Here is a 23,468-nt window from a genome sequence, read left to right on the forward strand (position 1 = left end):
TTTTATTATTATACCGTAGCTGCGTGTGTCAAATATGAGTCATTAAATGACTCCCGCCTCCTGGTGGTAGAGGGCGCTAGTGATCATTCTTGCCACTACTCGGCTGCTGAAGAAGTGACAACAAGCAGCAAGAGTGAGCAGCGATTGTTTATTTTTTCCTCTCGCTTGCACTTTTAACACAAAGGATTACATATCTAAAATAAAACAGTTTTCTAAACTGGACTTTCAATCGAAGCTGGAGGTAATAAAAGAAGATCTCCATCGAGACAGAGAGACTTTTACAACTGAAGAAAGATAAGGAAGACTTCTATAAACAAGTTATCGATGCTTTTGATCAGAAGGAGCTGTGCATGGACTTCATTTATAAGTAAAGGTAAGACCATAATATAGTTTTTTTTATTGAACATGCTTTTCATGATGATATCCTTACATCACACTCAAATTTATAAGCGCAGGCCTAAATTTACCGCATGCCTTTGGTAAACGCCGGAGTGAGAAGAGGTTTTGAATTAATTAGCGCCCCGGCTGCAATTCAAGGAATATACGGTAAACAGTATTTCCATACTGTAACTGTGCTGATCATCACAAGCATGTGAATTTTCAGCAGAAAGACAAAAATCTGCGTTTGTAATCATTTATTTTTACATCAAAATATCATTCATGCCTTTTTTAATTGAAATAGATGTCCGTTCTATACTAAATTTGTTGAACGCTCGCTGTTCCTCTTGCAGGACAGGGAGGTGATCAGAAGCACCGAAACAGCCGGCTTGTTAATTAGCTAACTATCTTCTCCGTTGGCTCTTCCAACCACAACCTTGACGGCAGTTCACTGTGCTTCCAATAACACATGGATGATTACATTTCAAACCCTGTTAGTTCCAGAGTGTTTATTATTAGCCAGCGAGAAGGTATATTTTTGACATATTACTACAAGATAGAGTTGCCAAATGGGAAATGTTTTCAGAGTTGTTTGCATCAATAATTCAAAGTTTACTTATATAGCCCTAAGTCACGAGTGTCTCAAAGGGCTGCACAAACCACAACGACATCCTGGGCTTAGATCCCACATCAGGGGAAGAAAAAACTCAACCAAATAGGATGAAGATGAAAAACCTTGGAGGGGATCGCAGATGTGGGGACCCCCAAAAGAGGTCACACAAGTAACACTGTTTTTTACTTTTATTGCCAATCGTGTGCTAACCGGTTCAATTCCGACATTTTTTCTCGGGGGTCTGTATCTTTTTCTCTCACACACACTTCCTCATTATCCGTTAATATCTTTTATGGCATGTACAATATGTTCGCAAAGCTGAGAGGTCTAAAAATAACACATCAACATAAAAACATACTATCAGTTTCTTTACTGATAGTATGTTTTTTTCTTTTTCAGTTACAAGCTCTCTTTTGTCCCATTTCCTGAATGGTTCAATAGTGTTGCAAAACTGCTGCAAAATCTCCATGAATGTATTTTCCTCTGGTCAGAGTAAAATGTCCATTTAAAAGTAAACTGATGTTTCTGAATGATATAGAAAGATGTTGATGCTGTGGTTGTCATCACTATTTACAAAAGTAAATATCCAGTCAAGGACCCAAAGAGGATTACAATTCTCAAGTCACCCCCAACGGAAGAACTATAAACCAAGCAAGCGGCCTTTAGAGCAGTGGTCACCAACCTTTGTGAGCCCAACATCTCTGGTGGCTGCCAAAACCCAAAGCAAGATCTACGCCTGCGTCTACTAGATTTTATTTATTTATTTATGTATACATATTTATTTTTATTTCTTTTGTTATTGTTTTAAAGACAATACTTTATTGTCGGCTGATTGTTGGTCTACATTTAAGTTTTTTTGTAATGTGCCTCGGGCCACAGATGGCCCTTGTGCTGCACTTTGGTCACCCCAGCTGTTTATGGCTATTACATTCTTAGTACCGTAGTATATTTGTTCATCCTTTAGTCACACATGTCAGCTTATAGTAGTAAAATCAGCTGTTTGCCTGGCGGCTTTTTCCTGTGTAGTAAAGCGAGGATTGACCTTTAGCTGCCGCCTTGTTTTACAAACCCCGTTTCCATATGAGTTGGAAAATTGTGTTAGATATAAATATAATCGGAATACAATGATTTGCAAATCCTTTTCAACCCATATTCAGTTGAATATGCTACAAAGACAACATATTTGATGTTCAAACTGATAAACATATTTTTTGTGCAAATAATCATTAACTTTAGAATTTGATGCCAGCAACACATGACAAAGAAGTTGGGAAAGGTGGCAATAAATACTGATAAAGTTGAGGAATGCTCATCAAACACTTATTTGGAACATCCCACAGGTGTGCAGGCTAATTGGGAACAGGTGGGTGACATGATTGGGTATAAAAACAGCTTCCCAAAAAATGCTCAGTCTTTCACAAGAAAGGATGGGGCGAGGTACACCCCTTTGTCCACAACTGCGTGAGCAAATAGTCAAACAGTTTAAGAACAACGTTTCTCAAAGTGCAATTGCAAGAAATTTGGGGATTTCAACATCTATGCTCCATAATATCATCAGAAGGTTCAGAGAATCTGGAGAAATCACTCCACGTAAGCGGCATGGCCGGAAACCAACATTAAATGACCGTGACCTTCGATCCTTCAGACGGCACCGTATCAAAAACCGCCATCAATCTCTAAAGGATATCACTACATGGGCTCAGGAACACTTCAGAAAACCACTGTCACTAAATACAGTTGGTCTCTACATCTGTAAGTGAAAGTTAAAGCTCTACTATGCAAAGCAAAAGCCATTTATCAACAACATCCAGAAACGCTGCTGGCTTCTATGGGCCCGAGATCATCGAAGATGGACTGATGCAAAGTGGAAAAGTGTTCTGTGGTCTGACGAGTCCACGTTTCAAATTGTTTTTGGAAATATTCGACATCGTGTCATCCGGACCAAAGGGGAAGCGAACCATCCAGACTGTTATCGACGCAAAGTTCAAAAGCCAGCATCTGTGATGGTATGGGGGTGCATTAGTGCCCAAGGCATGGGTAACTTACACATCTGTGAAGGCACCATTAATGCTGAAAGGTACATACAGCTTTTGGAACAACATATGCTGCCATCATAGCTCCGTCTTTTTCATGGATGCCCCTGCTTATTTCAGCAAGACAAAGACAAGCCACATTCAGTACGTGTTACAACAGCGTGGCTTCGTAAAAAAAGAGTGCGGGTACATTCCTGGCCCGCCTGCAGTCCAGACCTGTCTCCCATGGAAAATGTGTGGCGTAATATGAAGCATAAAATACGACAGCGGGGACCCCGGGCTGTTGAACGCCTGAAGCTCTACATAAAACAAGAATGCGAAAGAATTCCACTTTCAAAGCTTCAAAATTGAGTTTCCTCGGTTCCCAAACGTTTATTGAGTGTTGTTAAAAGAAAAGGTGATGTAACACAGTGGTGAACATGCCCTTTCCCAACTACTTTAGCACGTGTTGCAGCCATGAAATTCTAAGTTAATTATTATATGCAAAAAAAGAATAAAGTTTGAGTTTGAACATCAAATATCTTGTCTTTGTAGTGCATTCCCTTGAAGATGGGTTGAAAAGGATTTGCAAATCATTGTATTCCGTTGATATTTACATCTAACACGATTTCCCAACTCAAATGGATACAGGGTTTGTATCATACATTACTGCTTTTGCACATGTCAATGTTCACTTTTGGTTGTGTGTATCCATTCAGTCATTACATTTCTTACATTTTTTTTTTTTTAAGGTGTGGCTTCTATTGTTTTGCCGTGGTGTGGCGCCACGATCAATCACATATAGTCTGAACTCTGCAAAAGGAAGGCTGAAGTGTACAAATGTTGACTCACTCCCACTATCTGTGTGCTCCAAAGACTCTCTAACTGCTGGCTACTACCCCGCCATATCCGCCCCCCCCGGGTTGATGGCACTGATGGTCCCCAGTCAACTGGTAGAAGAGGAGGTGGCGCTCGCATATGAGATGTTCATCGCCGTCAACGCCTATGCTGTTCTGCCCCTCTCAGAGATCACACCGTCCACCCTCAGCATCACCCTCAAGAGGTAGCTCTACACCAGTGGTTCTCAAATGGGGGTACGCGTACCCCTGGGGGTACTTGAAGGTATGCCAAGGGGTACGTGAGATTTAAAAAAAAAAATATTCTAAAAATATCAACAATTCAAAAATCCTTTATAAACATATTTATTGAATAATACTTCAACAAAATATGAATGTAAGTTCATAAACTGTGAAAAAAATACAACAATGCAATCTTAAGTGTTGACAGCTAGATTTTTTGTGGACATGTTCCATAAATATTGATGTTAAAGATTTTTTTTTTTGCGGCGAAATGTTTAGAATTAAGTTCATGAAACCAGATGAATCTCTATTACAATCCCCAAAGAGGGCACTTTAAGTTGATGATTACTTCTATGTGTAGAAATCTTTATTTATAACTGAATCACCTGTTTATTTTTCAACAAGTTTTTAGTTATTTTTCTATCTTTTTCTCCCAAATAGTTCAAGAAAGACCACTACAAATGAGCAATATTTTGCACTGTTATACAATTTAATAAATCAGAAACTGATGACATAGTGCTGTTTTTTAGTTATTTTTCTATCTCTTTCTCCCAAATAGTTCAAGAAAGACCACTACAAATGAGCAATATTTTGCACTGTTATACAACTTAATAAAGTTAAAGTAAAGTACCAATGATTGTCACACACACAAGGTGTGGCGAAATTATTCTCTGCATTTGACCCATCACCCTTGATCACCCCTTGGGAGGTGAGGGGAGCAGTGGGTAGCAGCAGTGCCGCGCCCGGGAATCATTTATTGTGATTTAACCCCCAATTCCGACCCTTAATGCTGAGTCCCAAGCAGGAAGTCAATGGGTCCCATTTTTATAGTCTTTGGTATGACTCAGCCGGGGTCTGAACTCACCACCTACCGATCTCAGGGCGGACACTCTACCCACTAGGCCACTGAATGTCATCAGAAACTGATGACATAGTGCTGTATTTTGCTTCTTTATATCTTTTTTTCAACCAAAAATGCTTTGCTCTGATTAGGGGGCACTTGAATCAAATAAATGTTCACAGGGGGTACATCACTGAAAAAAGGTTGAGAACCACTGCTCTACACAATCATTGGAATCTTTGGCCACTACATGATTCCATTTGGTTTTTGGTGACAACTATTCTATTCATAATCCATTCTTCATTCAACATCAGTACTTCTTCAATACATACTTAGTAGTGCGCATGCGTCGATCTAGACGGCCGCTGATGGAGTTTCCTCCGTCTTTGTCTTTTGTCTTTGTTTGTTTTGTACTTTTGTATACTCATCCATCCATCTTCTTCCGCTTATCCGAGGTTGGGTTGCGGCAGCAGCAGCCTAAGCAGAGAAGCCCAGACTTCCCTCTCCCCAGCCACTTTGTCCAGCTCTTCCCGGGGGATCCCGAGGCCAGTTTGGAGACATAGTCTTCCCAACGTGTCCTTGGTCTTCCCCGTGGCCTCCTACCGGTTGGACGTGCCCTAATCACCTCCCTAGGGAGGCGTTCAGGTGGCATCCTGACCAGATTCCCGAATCACCTCATCTGGCTCCTCTCCATGTGGAGGAGCAGTGGCTTTACTTTGAGCTCCTCCCGGATGGCAGAGCTTCTCACCCTATCTCTAAGGGAGAGCCCCGCCACCCGGCGGGGGAAACTCATTTCGGCCGCTTGTACCCGTGATCTTGTCCTCTCGGTCATGACCCAAAGCTCATGACCATAGGTGAGGATGGGAATGTAGACCGACCAGTAAATTGAGAGCTTTGCCTTCCGGCTCAGCTCCTTCTTCACCACAACGGATCGATATAGCATCCGCATTACTGAAGACGCCGCACCAATCCGCCTGTCGTTCTGGCGATCCACTCTTCCCTCACTCGTGAACAAGACTCTGAGGTACTTGAACTCTTCCACTTGGGGCACGGTGTCCTCCCCAACCCACAGATGGCACTCCACCCTTTTTCGGGCGAGAACCATGGATCCGGACTTGGAGGTGCTGATTCTAATCCCGGTCGCTTTACACTCGGCCAGTGAGAGGTGAAGATCCCGGCCAGATGAAGCCATCAGGACCACATCATCTGCAAATAGCAGAGACCTAATCCTGCGGCCACCAAACCGGAACCCCTCAACGCCTTAACTGCGCCTAGAAATTCTGTCCATAAAAGTTATAAACAGAATCGGTGACAAAGGGCAGCCTTGGCGGAGTCCAACTCTCACTGGAAACGTGTCCGACTTACTTTTGCATACTTTTACATTTAATCTACATTTACTTTTTATCAAGTCGTGCCCATCTAAACATGCAGTTTAGAAGTGTTTTGTTCGTCTTACTGGAATGTGGACGCTAATGTTGAGCTCAGACGGGCAACAACAGTGCAGAGGCTCTTTCATCTACACCAGGGAACAGTTGTTAGCGGCACCAGTTATTAGCATCCAGCTGACGGACCCGGCGGTAACTAACCAGATTCCGCAGGAGCTAAAAGGGACTTATGGAGGTGCTTGTGGCTGTCGAGGGAAAAGAAGACACTCGAGACAGAAGAGGGCTGAAGCAAGGAAGGAGAGAAGAAGATATAAACCATATCTTCCTTCCGTCGTCATGGGTAACGTGCGCTGTCTGGCAAATAAAATGGATGAGTTGTCGGTGCTTGCTGGTAGTCAGAAAGAATATTGTGAGTGTAGCCTAATTAGTTTTACTGAGACGTGGCTGCATGACGATGTTCCGGATAGTAACGTTTCTATAAACGGCTTTGAAAAGGTGCGCGCTGACCGGGACCGGACCAACGGCAAGCGGAAAGGAGGGGGGGCTTTTATTTTTTTATTAATAAGAAATATTGTCATCCCGGTCATATCACAATAAAAGAGCGCCACTGTCAACAAGCACAATAACTACTACACAGGGTAGAGCTAGAGTGCGCCAAGGTTGGCCTTAGACTAAATGCCAAGAAAACTGAGGTCATGACCTAGAACGTTCCACCAGAACTTCAACCTCTGGTAACAGCAAGAGGCACTGTGCTGAAAGAAGTTGAGGACTTCAAATACCTGGGCGCATGGGTCAACTCAACTGAGCAAGATCTAAAAGTGAGGAAGGCACTCCCTAAACTGCATGACCAGTGTATGGAACTCCAACCTCCCCAGCCAAATCAAACTCAGCTTCTTATATGTGACAGTTAAGTTTGTTCTCCTCTATGGCAACGAATGCTGGACCCTGAAGCCAACCCTGGAGAAGTCTCTGGATGGTTGCTACACCAGGATGCTAAGTGCAGTGCATAACATCAACAAGAGTGCGCACGTAACCAACAGAATCCTCTACAAGGGAATACCAAGGTCGAGCGAGAAGATTGCTGTAAGGAGAATGAGACTAGCAGGACACTGCCAAAGGCATCAGGAGCTGCCAGCCAGCAAATTGGTGCTGTGGGAACCAACACATGGGCATCGGTCAAGAGGACGTCCCACACTAACATACGTGGACATACTCAAGAAGGATGCAGGAGCTCAGAGTACTAAGGAACTGGCCAAATGTTTGGGGAATCGGGATGACTGGAAGCAACGATAGAAGGTTCGTCTGAGGACGACCTAGAGAGGAACTGTGACCGGAATATAGAAATTTTAGCTGTAGGACTCAGACCATATTATTTGCCCAGGGAGATTCCGCATGTTATCGTGATGGCAGTATACATCCCCCCCCTCTGCTAACGCTGCAGCTTCCAGTAACGTCATCCACAGCTCCATGGCCAGATTACAAACCCAGCACCCGAAAGCTCTCATCCTCATCTCGGGGGATTTTAACCATGTTACTATGGACAAATCACTCCCCAACTTCACTCAGTATGTTAGCTGCCACACCAGAGGAAATAAGATCCTAAACCTGCTGTATGCAAACATCAAGGATGCGTATAGCTCCATAGCACTACAAGAGCTGGGCCGGTCAGACCACAACCTTGTTTACCTCAACCCCTGTTATGTGCCTCTGGTCAAAAGACTGCCTGTGACCAAAAAAACTGTGAGAAGGTGGTCAGAAGGGGTCCAAAAGTCACTACATGGCTGTTTTGAGGTAACTGACTGGCAGGTGCTCATGGAGCCTCATGGTGAGGAGATTGACGGGCTCACAGAGTGCATCACAGACTAGATCAACTTCTGTGTTGACTCAAATGTCCCATCAAAGACAGTCACCTGCTACCCAAACACCAAGCCGTGGGTGACCAAAGACAGCAAAGCCATACTGAATGAGAAGAAGAGGGCATTCAATGCTGGTAACGGGGAGGAGGTGAAAAGAGTTCAGGTTCTGCTGAAGACCAAACTTTAGGAGGCCAAGGAGAACTACAGGAGGAAGCTGGAAGGGAAACTGAAGGACAACAACATCAAGGCGGTTTGGAGAGGTATGCAGACCATCACCGGCCTCAAACTGTCGGGTGTAGGGGGGTGGACGGAGACAAAGACAGGGCCAATGAGCTAAACCAGTTCTTTAACAGGTTTGACACAGTGGCTCCGAATGATGACCCCGCCCTCCCCCAGTGTGTCTGTCTGCAGAACAGATGAATGCACAGCTAAATAAATTACACACAGGCAGGGCCGCGGGTCCTGACCGTGTGAGACCCAGGGTGCTCAAAGCCTGCGCCCCACAGCTGTGTGGTGTGCTCCAGCACATCTTCAACATGAGCCTTAGGCTGCAGAAAGTCCCCACACTAACCTCCCATATCATGAAAACCATGGAGAGGTTGGTCCTGGAACAACTCCGCCCTACAGTCAAACCCCACTCCAATTCGCCTACCAGCCCCGACTGGGAGTGGAGGACGCAGTCATCTACCTGCTGAACCGAGCCCACGCCCACCTCGACAAGCCTGCGAGCAGTGTGAGGGTCGTGTTTTTTTGACTTCTCCAGTGCTTTTAATACCATACGGCCTGGGCTACTGGGTGTGAAGTTGGAGAAGATGCAGGTGGAGGCCCCCTTGGTGTCCTGGGTTGTAGATTACCTGACTGACAGACCACAGTACGTGCGACTGCAGGACTTAGTGTCTGACAGGCTGGTCAGCAACACCGGGGCCCCGCAGGGCACAGTCCTCTTCACCATTTACACCACCGATTTCCACTATTAATCAGAGTCCTGACACCTTCAGAAGTTTTCTGATGACTCTGCGATAGTGGGGTGTATTGAGGATTGTGATGATGAGGAATACAGGACACTGGTGGAGGACTTTTTCACATGGTGTGGAAAGAACCACCTCCAGCTCAATGTGACGAAGACCAAGGAGCTGGTTGTGGACCTGGGAAGGAGGAGGAGTACTTCAGCGACCCCCTGTTTCCGTCAATGGGGTGGATGTGGGCATGGTTGAGGATTATAAATACCTCGGTGTACACATGGACAACAAGCTGAATGGGTCAAAACATGCTGAGGCCCTCTACAAGAAGGGACAGAGCCCCCTGTACTTCTTCAGGAGGCTAGGATCCTTCAACGTCTGTACAAAGATGTTGAAGATGTTCTACGAGTCGGTGGTGGCGGGCGTCTTCTTGTACGCTGGGGCAGCGGGCTGAGAGCGAGGGACACAAACAGACTGGACAAGCTGGTAGAGAAGGCCAGTAACGTGGTGGGAGTGGAGCTAGACTCTCTGGCGGTGGTATCCGAGAGGAGAAGTCTAGCAAAACTCCTAGCCATTATGGACAACACCTCCCACCCACTACACTCGGACCTGGCAGAGAGAATAAGCACGTTCAGTGGATGGCTCAGACTCCCAAAATGCAACACGGAACGTCACAGGAGGTCCTTCATATCGACAGCCATCAGACTGTATAATGCATATGTTCCTTCTTGACTACACTTAAATGTAGAATTTATTCATATTATTCAAATATTATATACATAATATATGTTATATATTATTGATTATTATTGTTGTCTATTGTGAGCGAACTGTGGTGCTGGATTTCCCCCAGGGATCAATAAAGTACTTTCTATTCTACAAACCCCGTTTCCATATGAGTTGGGACATTGTGTTGGATGTAAATATAAAAGGAATACAATGATTTGCAAATTATTTTCAACCCATATTCAGTTGAATGCACTACAAAGACAAGATATTTGATGTTCAAACTAATAAACTTTATTTTTTTTTTGCAAATAATAATTAACTTAGAATTTCATGCCTGCAACACGTGCCAAAGTAGTTGGGAAAGCGCATGTTCACCACTGTGTTACATCACCTTTTCTTTTAACAACACTCAATAAACGTTTGGGAACTGAGGAAACTAATTGTTGAAGCTTTGAAAGTGGAATTCTTTCACATTCTTGCTTTATGTAGAGTTTCAGTCGTTCAACAGTCCGGGGTCTCCGCTGTCGTATTTTACGCTTCATAATGCGCCACACATTTTCCATGGGAGACAGGTCTGGACTGCAGGCAGGCCAGGAAAGTACCCGTACTCTTTTTTTTTTGTACGAAGCCACGCAGTTGTAACACTTGTCCTGCTGAAATAAGCAGGGGCATCCATGATAACGTTGCTTGGATGACAACATATGTTGCTCCAAAACCTGTATGGACCATTCAGCATTAATAATGCCTTCACAGATGCGTAAGTTACCCATGCCTTGGGCACTAATGCACCCCCATACCATCACAGATGCTGGCTTTTGAACTTTGCGCCTATAACAATCTGAATGGTTATTTTCCTCTTTGTTCTGGAGGACACCACGTCCTCTGTTTCCAAATATAATTTGAAATGTGGACTCGTCAGACCACAGAACACTTTTCCACTTTGCATCAGTCCATCTTAGATCAGCTCGGGCCAAGCCAAGCCGGCGGCGTTCCTTGGTGTTGTTGATAAATGGGTTTTGCTTTGCATAGCAGAGTTTTAACTTGCACTTACAGATGTAGCGACCAACTGTAGTTACTGACAGTGGTTTTATGAAGTGTTCCTGAGCCCATGTGGTGATATCCTTTACACACTGATGTCGGGTTTTGATGCAGTACCGCCTGAGGGATCAAAAGTCTGTAATTTTATCGCTTACGTGCAGTGATTTTGTCCAGATTCTATGAAATTTTTTATGATTTTACGGACCGTAGATGGTAAAATCACTAAATTCTTTGCAATAGCTCGTTGAGAAATGTTGTTCTAAAACTGTTTTGACAATTTGCTTACAAAGTGATGACCCTCGCCCCATCCTTGTTTGTGAATTACTTAGCATTTCATGGAAGGTGTTTTTATACCCAATCATGGCACCCACCGGTTCCCAATTAGCCTGCACACCTTTGGGATGTTCCAAATAAGTGTTTGATGAGCATTCCTCAACTTTATCAGTATTTATTGCCACCTTTCCCAACTTCTTTGTCACGTGTTACTGGCATCAAATTCTAAAGTTAATGATTATTTGCACAAAAAATATGTTTATCAGTTTGAACATCAAATATGTTGTCTTTGTAGCATATTCAACTGAATATGGGTTGAAAGGGATTCGCAAATCATTGTATTCTGTTTATATTTACATCTAACACAATTTTCCAACTCATATGGTAACAGCGTTTGTAGAATATATATTATTCCATCCATCCATTTTTTACCGCTTATTCCCTTTTGGGGTCGCGGTGGGCGCTGGCGCCTATCTCAGCTACAATTGGGCGGAAGGCGGAGTACACCCTGGACAAGTAGCCACCTCATCGCAGGGCCAACACAGATAGACAGACAACATTCACACTCACATTCACACACTAGGGCCAATTTAGTGTTGCCAATCAACCTATCCCCAGGTGCATGTCTTTGGAAGTGGGAGGAAGCCGGAGTACCCAGAGGGAACCCACGCATTCACGGGGAGAACATGCAAACTCCACACAGAAAGATCCCGAGCCTGGATTTGAACCCAGGACTGCATATATTATATATATAATATGGTGTCTTTTATTGATAATTAGTATTGTCTATTGTGAGCGAACTGTGGTGCTGAATTTCCCCAGGGGTTAAATTAAGTACTTTCTATTCTATTCATACTTTGGGTGCCAGTTTTATGATTAACTACATAAAATAGATACATTCTAATATTACATGAATGGCTTTGTTTCATAAAATGGCTGGATTTTTTTTTTAAGCAGTTAAAAATATTTACGCATAAAAATCTAAATTCATTCAAAAATGTTTTTTCTTTATTTGACACCCTTAATGATTTGTCCCTTCTCCACCAGGACTCAGGAGAGCGAGAGCGATTACCTGCTGGCCGGCAGCCGCCTGCTGGCTGCTGCGTGCTTGCTTCAGCCCAAACTGCTGCTGCACTACACCGCTGTCAACTCCTCCCAGGAGCAAGTCTTCACCCTCAGCCTGGCCTCGGCCCAGCGCTGGCTGCACAATAACCAAGCGTGGGCTAACCAGGTGTGGACTTAAGTGAGTGGTCCATGTTTGACTGAATTATTGTATATTAGTGGCAGTTCAATTATGTCCATGTATATTTTTGTTTATAATGTTTTTATTCAAAGTTCTGCTTTAAAAGTTCTGCTACACAAAAGCACCTCGTTTGTCTGTGGCCTTTTTTCCAACACTCTTGTGTTTCTTACAGATATTTACTCTGAGAAACTAATGAACATTTCATCATTAGGGACCGAATGTCCCTTTGGGACAAAGGACCCTATTGTATTTTGAAGGTTTTATTATTTTTATTATACTGCCGCCTCTTTAAGCTGTAATTTGACCCCCCTTAACATGCTTCAAAACTCACCAAATTTAACACACACATCAGGACTCAAAATTGCGCTCTAGCACCCCCTAGGAAAAAACACAGACAAAACTGCGTGTAGCTTCCGTTAGGAATGTCGTAGACATGAAACAAAAACCTCTATGTAGATCTGACTAAGACCTACATTTCATTCACTTACATCCTTTAGCAAAAATCAACAGGAAGTTGGCAAAAACCCCTTCAAAACAAAACTTTCCTAAAAAATGTCATTTCTGCCTCTTTGAGCTGTAATTTGACCACCTTAAAATGCTTCCAAACTCGACACACACATCAAGACTGATAAAAATTGCGATCTAATAAAAATAAAAAAAATTTTAAAAAAATTAAAAATTGCGCTCTGGCGCCCCCTAGGAATAAAACACTGACAAAACTGCTCTTGTGAAGAAAACAGACAAAACTGCTTGTAAGTTCCGGTAGGAATGTCATAAAGACATGAAACAAATACCTCTATGTAGGTCTCACTTAGACCTACATTTCATCCATTGACATCCTTCAGCAAAAATCAACAGGAAGTTGGCAAAAACCCCTTCAAAAAAAAAGTTTTGTAAAACCTGTCACCTTTTTTCAAACATTATCTCCTCTGAGCGCGTTTGTTGTGTCGGATTCAAACTACCACAGGAGAGAGATTGAACCCTTCTGATTAAAAGTTGACGAAAGAGTTTTTCTAACTGCTCCGGTTTTGATTTTACGAGCCTTCAGAGAACCGCTGCGCTGATGCTACTGCCGTCTCAAGTTGGCCGCTTAAAATCAGGAAGCACCGGCGTGACCACACAATGCAGAGAAGGTAGGTACTGTGCGGGTAAAGATATGTTGACTGGGTGAAAGAAGGAGCCACCAGTTTGACTCCAGGATACAGAGAAGGTAGGTAATGTGCAGATAAAGATATGTTGTCTGGGTAAAGGCAGGAAACACCAGCAAAAGTCGGTCCCGTCCATTGCTGCTTGCAGCTTTAATTTGCTTTGTGTTTAGGATTCAGACTGTTTTGGGGGAGGAAAAGAGCCATTAATGTTGTTGCCTGACGCCAGCTGTGCCGTGATGTATGTGTCTAATAGACAATTACCTCACCTCTTATTGGAAGACACAATTACGTGTGCCAATACTTTTCCATTTCCTTTATCGGTGCTTCAGGCTTTACTGTAAATGTTTCTCAGGACCCATTCAGTTGGGATTATTTGTAGCCACAGCCCAAACCAAACACACAATTGTTTATTCATGTGTGTGTGAGAGCTGCCGGAAGGCAAGTCATGAAGCAGTTTAAAAAGAAGTATAGGTCCATGGTATTCCAGAGATACAGAGATGAAGTAGGGGTTTGATATTGGCTTGTTTGTGTTACAGAAGAGTGTGGTGCTGCTGCTGTGGCATGATACCATTTCCTTGATCAGGAGTGGTAAAGGGTAAAGGTGTGCATATGTATGTATATATTTATCATTTATGTACCGTATTTTCCGCACTATAAGGCGCACCTAAAAACCTCAATTTTTCTCAAAAGCTGACAGTGCGCCTTATAATCCGGTGCGCCTTATATACGGACCAAAATATACAGCCACAATAAGCGGTAGAAATGGATGGATGGAGGTCTTTCAACTACGGTAAGCAGCCGCCGACCTTATTTTCCCTCGTAGAAGAAGAAGCACGCGGTGCATGCTGGGATAGCTTTACATGTTTATTTTGTGTGTTGTGTGACATTATCGTTTGAGCAACGTTGAGTTATTGATATATTCTTGCTTTGTACTATTTCCAGTGTTACTATATTGTGATTGCACTAACGTGTGATTTACCGTAACAGTATCAGACTGTTTTTTACGTGTTTTTTGAACCGGGGAAAATAATAAAACAGCTGTTTATTCATTTTGGGAGTGACCAGAGTTGTCAGAATTCTGGTTTGTAATCTATTAATGAAGTTTGACTGACCTGACTGTTTTATTGACATTCCTTTTAGCGCAGCTCCATCTAAAGGATGCAGAACATAACCCCAGCTTCTACTGTAGCATCTATTCTATGCGCCTTATATATGAACAACGTTTTAAAATAGGCCATTCATTGAAGGTGCACCTTATAGTGCGGAAAATACAGTAATCTTCTTCTCACTCCTTTTCAAATATGTAATAACAAAAACAAAAAAAGCAAGTCCAATGCTCATTTGTTTTCGTTATTTATTCTCCATTGTTTTCATTTTGTTATAACTGCTGTCAAGGCTACATCACTGTATTGGATCAGACTTGCTTTTGTCTGTTTGCATATTTGAAATAAAAAATATATATATATCAATGTAAATATGTAATATAAGTCAAGGTAGGCCTTCACAAGACCAGGATGTGTCTAATATTGGTTCATCTTAAAAATTGTCTAAAATGTCTAATACTGTTTCATCTCCCCTCCATCAATTTTCTACTGCTTTTTGGGGCCGTGGGGGGTGATGGAGCCTATCTCAGCTACATTCGGGCGGTAGGCGGGGTACACCCTTAACATTATCTAATAATGTTTCATGTGAACATTGTCTAAGGTGTGTAATAGTGTTTCATGTGAACATTGTTTAAGGTGTGTAGTAGTGTTTCATGTGAACATTGTCTAAGGTGTGTAATAGTGTTTCATGTGAACATTGTCTAAGGTGTGTAATAGTGTTTCATGTGAACATTGTCTAAGGTGTGTAATAGTGTTTCATGTGAACATTGTCTAAGGTGTGTAATAGTGTTTCATGTGAACATTGTCTAAGGTGTGTAATAGTGTTTCATGTGAACATTGTCTAAGGTGTGTAATAGTGTTTCATGTGAACATTGTCTAAGGTGTGTAATAGTGTTTCATGTGAACATTGTCTAAGGTGTGTAATAGTGTTTCATGTGAACATTGTCTAAGGTGTGTAATAGTGCTTCATGTGAACATTGTCTAAGGTGTGTAATAGTGTTTCATGTGAACATTGTGTAAGGTGTGTAATAGTGTTTCATGTGAACATAGTGTAAGGTGTGTAATAGTGTTTCATGTGAACATTGTCTAAGGTGTGTAATAGTGTTTCATGTGAACATTGTCTAAGATGTCAGTGTTTCATGTGAACATTGTCTAAGGTGTGTAATAGTGTTTCATGTGAACATTGTCTAAGGTGTCAGTGTTTCATGTGAACATAGTCTAAGGTGTGTAATAGTGCTTCATGTGAACATTGTCTAAGGTGTGTAATAGTGTTTCATGTGAACATTGTCTAAGGTGTGTAATAGTGCTTCATGTGAACATTCTGTAAGGTGTGTAATAGTGTTTCATGTGAACATTGTCTAAGGTGTGTAATAGTGTTTCATGTGAACATTGTCTAAGGTGTGTAATAGTGCTTCATGTGAACATTGTGTAAGGTGTGTAATAGTGTTTCATGTGAACATTGTGTAAGGTGTGTAATAGTGTTTCATGTGAACATTGTCTAAGGTGTGTAATAGTGTTTCATGTGAACATTGTCTAAGGTGTGTAATAGTGTTTCATGTGAACATTGTCTAAGGTGTGTAATAGTGTTTCATGTGAACATTGTCTAAGGTGTGTAATAGTGTTTCATGTGAACATTGTCTAAGGTGTGTAATAGTGGTTCATGTAAACATTGTCTAAGGTGTGTAATAGTGTTTCATGTGAACATTGTGTAAGGTGTGTAATAGTGTTTCATGTGAACATGGTCTAAGGTGTGTAATAGTGTTTCATGTGAACATTGTCTAAGGTGTGTAATAGTGTTTCATGTGAACATTGTCTAAGGTGTGTAATAGTGTTTCATGTGAACATTGTCTAAGGTGTGTAATAGTGTTTCATGTGAACATTGTCTAAGGTGTGTAATAGTGTTTCATGTGAATATTGTCTAAGGTGTGTAATAGTGCTTCATGTGAACATTGTGTAAGGTGTGTAATAGTGTTTCATGTGAACATTGTGTAAGGTGTGTAATAGTGTTTCATGTGAACATTGTCTAAGGTGTGTAATAGTGTTTCATGTGAACATTGTCTAAGGTGTGTAATAGTGTTTCATGAGAACATTGTCTAAGGTGTGTAATAGTGTTTCATGTGAACATTGTCTAAGGTGTGTAATAGTGTTTCATGTGAACATTGTGTAAGGTGTGTAATAGTGTTTCATGTAAACATTGTCTAAGGTGTGTAATAGTGTTTCATGTGAACATTGTCTAAGGTGTGTAATAGTGTTTCATGTGAACATTGTCTAAGGTGTGTAATAGTGTTTCATGTGAACATTGTCTAAGGTGTGTAATAGTGTTTCATGTGAACATTGTCTAAGGTGTGTAATAGTGTTTCATGTGAATATTGTCTAAGGTGTGTAATAGTGCTTCATGTGAACATTGTCTAAGGTGTGTAATAGTGTTTCATGTGAACATTGTCTAAGGTGTGTAATAGTGTTTCATGTGAACATTGTCTAAGGTGTGTAATAGTGTTTCATGTGAACATTGTCTAAGGTGTCAGTGTTTCATGTGAACATTGTCTAAGGTATGTAGTAGTGTTTCATGTGAACATTGTCTAAGGTGTGTAATAGTGTTTCATGTGAACATTGTCTAAGGTGTGTAATAGTGTTTCATGTGAACATTGTCTAAGGTGTGTAATAGTGTTTCATGTGAACATTGTGTAAGGTGTGTAATAGTGTTTCATGTGAACATTGTCTAAGGTGTGTAATAGTGTTTCATGTGAACATTGTCTAAGGTGTGTAATAGTGCTTCATGTGAACATTGTCTAAGGTGTGTAATAGTGCTTCATGTGAACATTGTGTAAGGTGTGTAATAGTGTTTCATGTGAACATTGTGTAAGGTGTGTAATAGTGTTTCATGTGAACATTGTCTAAGGTGTGTAATAGTGTTTCATGTGAACATTGTCTAAAGTGTGTAATAGTGTTTCATGTGAACATTGTCTAAGGTGTGTAATAGTGTTTCATGTGAACATTGTGTAAGGTGTGTAATAATGTTTCATGTAAACATTGTCTAAGGTGTGTAATAGTGCTTCATGTGAACATTGTCTAAGGTGTGTAATAGTGTTTCATGTGAACATTGTCTAAGGTGTGTAATAGTGTTTCATGTGAACATTGTCTAAGGTGTGTAATAGTGTTTCATGTGAATATTGTCTAAGGTGTGTAATAGTGCTTCATGTGAACATTGTCTAAGGTGTGTAATAGTGTTTCATGTGAACATTGTCTAAGGTGTGTAATAGTGCTTCATGTGAACATTGTGTAAGGTGTGTAATAGTGTTTCATGTGAACATTGTGTAAGGTGTGTAATAGTGTTTCATGTGAACATTGTCTAAGGTGTGTAATAGTGTTTCATGTGAACATTGTCTAAGGTGTGTAATAGTGTTTCATGTGAACATTGTCTAAGGTGTGTAATAGTGTTTCATGTGAACATTGTCTAAGGTGTGTAATAGTGTTTCATGTGAACATTGTCTAAGGTGTGTAATAGTGTTTCATGTGAACATTGTCTAAGGTGTGTAATAGTGTTTCATGTGAACATTGTCTAAGGTGTGTAATAGTGTTTCATGTGAACATTGTCTAAAGTGTGTAATAGTGTTTCATGTGAACATTGTCTAAGGTGTGTAATAGTGTTTCATGTGAACATTGTGTAAGGTGTGTAATAATGTTTCATGTAAACATTGTCTAAGGTGTGTAATAGTGTTTCATGTGAACATTGTGTAAGGTGTGTAATAGTGTTTCATGTGAACATTGTCTAAGGTGTGTAATAGTGTTTCATGTGAACATTTTCTAAGGCAGTGGTTCACCCTAGGGGTTCGGTGAGTCGGCCTCAGGGGTTCGGCGGAGCCTCCGCCACGGAGGTAAAGACACATCCGACTTATCATGTAAATAAAAAGTTCTCCCTATCAGTGTATTCTATCTTGCTGACAAAAATTGCCCCTGGGGCCACATTTTGGGCACACTGGATTCCCCGGATTTAGGCTCCAGCTGGTATCAACGTCAATCGTCATGCTGCTGGCAAATGACTACTTTTAATGAGAAGAAGTGGCTTATTGTTCTTATGTTTTATTGTTTGTATTTCAAAGTCAGTATGTACCGGAGTTTAAAATGCCTACAGTTTACTGCAGGGGTGTCCAAAGTGTGACCCGGGGGCCATTTGTGACCCACAGCTAATCGTTTACCGGCCCACCACACATTCTGCAAAAACTACAAAATTGATAGTATTGCAAAAATAAATAAAAAAGTGGAATGAGGTGAAATCTAATGAGAAAAAAGTGGCAATGTTGACACAAAGCTGCCATGCAGGCAGTTTTTTTTCCTTTTGTCTTTTTCTTTTTTTTCTGTTGCTCAAAATGAATAAAAGGACAGAAAAACCTTAAAAATTATCACTTTAAAATGTTTTATGTGGAAAAAATATTGCATATGTTGTGTGGTTGCCATATAAAAACATCAAAGTTTTGACAAAAGAGCATAAAACAAACAAAATAATAGTTCAAACTTAAAATCGACAGATATATCGGAAGTTGTTCTTGAAATTTAAGTGTTAAAAGTAAAAATAAAACTACTAAAAATGCATCACTTTATGAGTGGGGAACCTTTCGGATCTCAAAAATATAATTAGTAGGATTTTATTTAACTTTTCACTGTGATTACTCAAAAATATTAATTAAAATCAATGGTGTCCTGCATTATTGATCTGTGAGGGCTTTAATTGCTAAATAAAGGAACTCTCCTGAAGGAATCAATAAAGTTCTATTTATCCATCTAAATACTGCATATTTCAGTTTTACTATAAAAAACAAAGTTTTCTTTGACAGGAAAGGCATAAAACCTTATTTGTTTTACTTTATATCAACCTCAAGTTGATATAGAGATTTACTGTAAGCATTAAATAAATAATAATTTGACTTATTTTTAACATTTTAGTGACTGAGACCCTCTATACTGCCAAGGAACCCTAAGGATGAAAAAAAAAATCCATATATTTTGTTATGGTTTGAAAATGAAAAATATCAAAACGGCCTCCGCGTGCTTAAATTCTTCCGTGTGCGGCCCTCTGTGGAAAAAGTTTGGACACCCCTGGTTTACTGAAAGCCATTTAAAGCTGGCGCTGTTGTACGCCTGCGCACAACCACCCTCCCCCTCCCTGTCTCTGCAGCGGAAGTGAATCCATTCCTCCCCCTCCCCCCGCCCCCTCCCCCCTCAGCCAGTCATCGGGGCTGAGTGAGCGAGTGAACGTGTCTTCATGGCGGACTGACGACAACTTCAAGCCGCGTGTGGACTCGGACATCATCGGAGACCACCGACTTTTCCCCCCCCACGTCCCACGCCTTCTTAGGACGGTGCTCGTGGAATTCCTGCTGGCCGACAGGAAGCAGGCGAGTGGGGCTCCGAGAGCTCCGAGGGCTGCCTCGCACCAGGTGGACGCTCGTCTGTCTACCAAGCTATGCCGGCTTGGATGCACTATTGACCGCCACTGGGGTCCCAGCTTCGCCCCTGGCAGCGGGGCGACGAGGAACATTTAGCTGCTGTGTGCTGCTCATGTTGGGGGAGGAGAAGTTGGAGAGCGACCCCCTCCACCGACTCTTTTTATGACTGCCTCCATTTTCCCTGCTGGCTCATCAGGACTTATGTACAAATCATCAATCTACCTCAAGCAAGTGACATCTACTTCCACCGGAAGGTGTTTGTGCTGACACTGCAGATACCTCCAAGCAAGTGGCCTCCACACAGGTGTGTCCAGGTGTCCGCCGGAAGGTGTTTATGCTGACGCTGCAAATACCTTCACACAGGTGTGTCCGGACGTCCACCTGACGTTGCAGATACCTCCACACAGGTGTGTCCAGCTGACACTGCAGATACCTACAAGCAAGTGGGATCCACAAAGGTGTGAACAGATGTCCACCTGACGCTGCAGATACCTCCACACAGGTGTGTCCGGACGTCCACCTGACGCTGCAGATACCTACAAGCAAGTGGGATCCACAAAGGTGTGTCCAGATGTCCACCTGACGCTGCAGATACCTCCACACAGGTGTGTCCAGACATCCACCTGACGCTGCAGATACCTCCAAGCAAGTGGCCTCCACACAGGTGTGTCCAGACATCCACCTGACGCTGCAGATACCTCCAAGCAAGTGGCCTCCACACAGGTGTGTCCAGACGTCCACCTGACGCTGTAGATACCTCCAAGCAAGTGGCCTCCACACAGGTGTGTCCAGACGTCCACCTGACGCTGTAGATACCTCCAAGCAAGTGGCCTCCACACAGGTGTGTCCAGATGTCCACCTGACACTGCAGATACCTCCACGCAGGTGTGTCCAGAAGTCCACTTGACGCTGCAGATACCTCCACACAGGTGTGTCCAGATGTCCACCTGACACTGCAGATACCTCCACGCAGGTGTGTCCAGAAGTCCACTTGACGCTGCAGATACCTCCAAGCAAGTGGCCTCCACAAAGGTGTGTCCGGACGTCCACCTGACGCTGCAGATACCTCCACACAGGTGTGTCCAGACGTCCAGCTGACGCTGTAGATACCTCCAAGCAATTGGCCTCCACACAGGTGGATTGTTGCTGTAGATACCTCCAAGCAAGTGGCCTCCACACAGGTGTGTCCAGATGTCCACCTGACGCTGCAGATACCTCCACACAGGTGTGTCCAGACGTGCAGCTGACGCTGTAGAAACCTCCAAGCAAGTGGCCTCCACACAGGTGTGTCCAGACATCCACCTGACACTAAAGATACCTCCAAGCAAGTGGTCTCCGCACAGGTGTGTCCAGATGTCCACCTGATGCTGCAGATACCTCTAAGCAAGCGGTCTCCACAAAGGTGTATCCAGATGTCCTCCTGACGCTGCAGATACCTCCACACAGGTGTGTCCAGACATCCACCTGACGCTGCAGATACCTCCAAGCAAGTGGCCTCCACACAGGTGTGTCCAGATATCCACCTGACACTAAAGATACCTCCAAGCAAGTGGCCTCCGCACAGGTGTGTCCAGATGTCCACCTGACGCAGCAGATACCTCCGCACAGGTGTGTCCAGACGTCCACCTGATGCTGCAGATACCTCCAAGCAAGCGGTCTCCACACAGGTGTGTCCAGATATCCACCTGACACTAAAGATACCTCCAAGCAAGCGGTCTCCACACAGGTCTGTCCAGATGTCCACCTGACACTGACGATACCTCCAAGCAAGTGGCCTCAGCACAGGTGTGTCCAGATGTCCACCTGACGCAGCAGATACCTCCGCACAGGTGTGTCCAGATGTCCACCTGACGCTACAGATACTCCCAAGCAAGTGGCCTCCACACAGGTGTGTCCAGATGTCCACCTGACCCTGCAGATACCTCCAAGCATCAGCCGGACGTGTGTCCAGATGTCCAGCTCGGCTGTCAGGTGTTTGTGCTGACGCCGCAGATGGCTTCCTTCCCAGACTCGGACCTGCAGACGTGTCCCCTCTGCAAGGAGCTGTGCGGCTCCTCCGCTCCCATTTCCTCCAGCTCCTCCACCTCCTCCTCCTCCTCCTCCTCGCACACCTCCTCCTCCAGCCAGACCAGCAGGAGACTCCACGTCCTGCCCTGCCTCCACGTCTTCTGCAGGCAGTGCCTGGAGGGCCAGCGTTGCCCCGGCGACCCCCTCAAGCTGCGCTGCCCCACCTGCGACCAGAAGGTGTCCATCTCCGAGGCCGGGGTGGACTCCCTGCCTTCCTCCAACTTCCTCTTCAGCAACCTGTTGGACGTGGTGGTGAACACGGAGGAGCAGGTCCAGAACAAGAACGGCCACCACCATAATGTGGGCTTGGGCTCCTCTGGCTTCCATCACACCCCCGGAGGCCTCCTGCACCCTCACCTCATGGGAGAGCCTCAGTGCAGCTCCTGCGACGAGGAGAACCTGGCCACCTCCCACTGCCTGGACTGCCAGGAGTACCTGTGCGACAACTGTGTGCGTGCCCACCAGCGGGTCAGGCTGACCAAGGACCACTTCATGGAGAGGCTAGGAGAGAACCTCCACCTGAGCCGGGTCAACAGCAACCCCGGCCAGTCGGTGGCGCTCGCTCAGTCCCTGCAGAACAACTTTACACTGCTGACCCTCTTCCAGGATCACATCAGCTACTGCCCGCACCACGACAACCAGGTGAGACGCCCGCCGACCGTTTCCCTACTTTGTCCAAGTCCGTATCAGACGGCCCGCTCGCCACTCCAGTGAAACCAAGAGCTATTCTTGGGTACTGATTAATGCGAAGGGCTACCAGTTTGATACACACTTAAATAAATGACCACAAATAGCCAATTTGCTCAATTTACCTTTAACTCTATGTTATTAATGATTAATGATATTTATCTTTGTGGAAACACTGATCATCTTAATGATTCCTCACAATAAATATATATAGAAACAGATAAATATAAAGAAAAATGGGTATTTCTGTCTGTCATTCCGTCGTACATTTTTTTTTCCTTTTACGGAAGGTTTTTTGTAGAGAATAAATAATGAAAAAAACAGTTTAAAAGAGGAAAAAACACGAAAAAAATGAAAGTTACATTTTGAAACATAGTTTATCTTCAATTTCGACTCTTTCAAATTCAAAATTCTACCGAAAAACAGAAGAGAAAAACTGGCTAATTCAAATCTTTTTGAAAAAATTAAAAAAAGAATTTTTGGAACATTATTAGTCATTTTTTCTGATTAAGATTCATTTAGAATTTTGATAACATGTTTTAAGTAGGTTAAAATCTGCACTTTGTTAGAATATATAACAAATTGGACCAAGATATATTTCTAACAAAGACAA

The 23,468-nt window shown here is 43.1% G+C and overlaps 2 protein-coding genes across 12 annotated transcripts in view; both read left to right on the top strand.

Moving 5' to 3' along the window:
* Positions 1-12,530, top strand: part of topaz1 (testis and ovary specific TOPAZ 1) — a 66,451-nt gene extending 53,921 nt beyond the window's left edge. For both annotated transcript variants that reach the window (XM_061882565.1, XM_061882564.1), the window contains 2 exons: positions 3,880-4,066; positions 12,211-12,530. In XM_061882565.1, the coding sequence (XP_061738549.1) occupies positions 3,880-4,066; positions 12,211-12,406 (383 nt within the window). In that variant the 3' untranslated portion in view covers positions 12,407-12,530. The remainder of the gene's footprint in view (positions 1-3,879; positions 4,067-12,210) is intronic.
* A 7,347-nt stretch (positions 12,531-19,877) lies between these two features.
* trim71 (tripartite motif containing 71, E3 ubiquitin protein ligase) overlaps positions 19,878-23,468 on the top strand; it is a 63,007-nt gene continuing 59,416 nt past the window's right edge. For 8 of the 10 annotated variants that reach the window (XR_009803545.1, XR_009803544.1, XR_009803546.1 and 5 more), the window contains exon 1: positions 19,878-22,810. Coding sequence is in view for 2 of the 10 variants with exons in the window: in XM_061882567.1 (XP_061738551.1) it covers positions 22,094-22,810 (717 nt within the window). In the remaining 8 variants the exon portion in view is untranslated. The remainder of the gene's footprint in view (positions 22,811-23,468) is intronic. The other 2 variants (XM_061882567.1, XM_061882566.1) reach the window with 2 other exon arrangements.

Source organism: Nerophis ophidion, linkage group LG21, assembly GCF_033978795.1.
Source record: "Nerophis ophidion isolate RoL-2023_Sa linkage group LG21, RoL_Noph_v1.0, whole genome shotgun sequence".
Taxonomy (NCBI): Eukaryota; Metazoa; Chordata; class Actinopteri; order Syngnathiformes; family Syngnathidae; genus Nerophis; species Nerophis ophidion.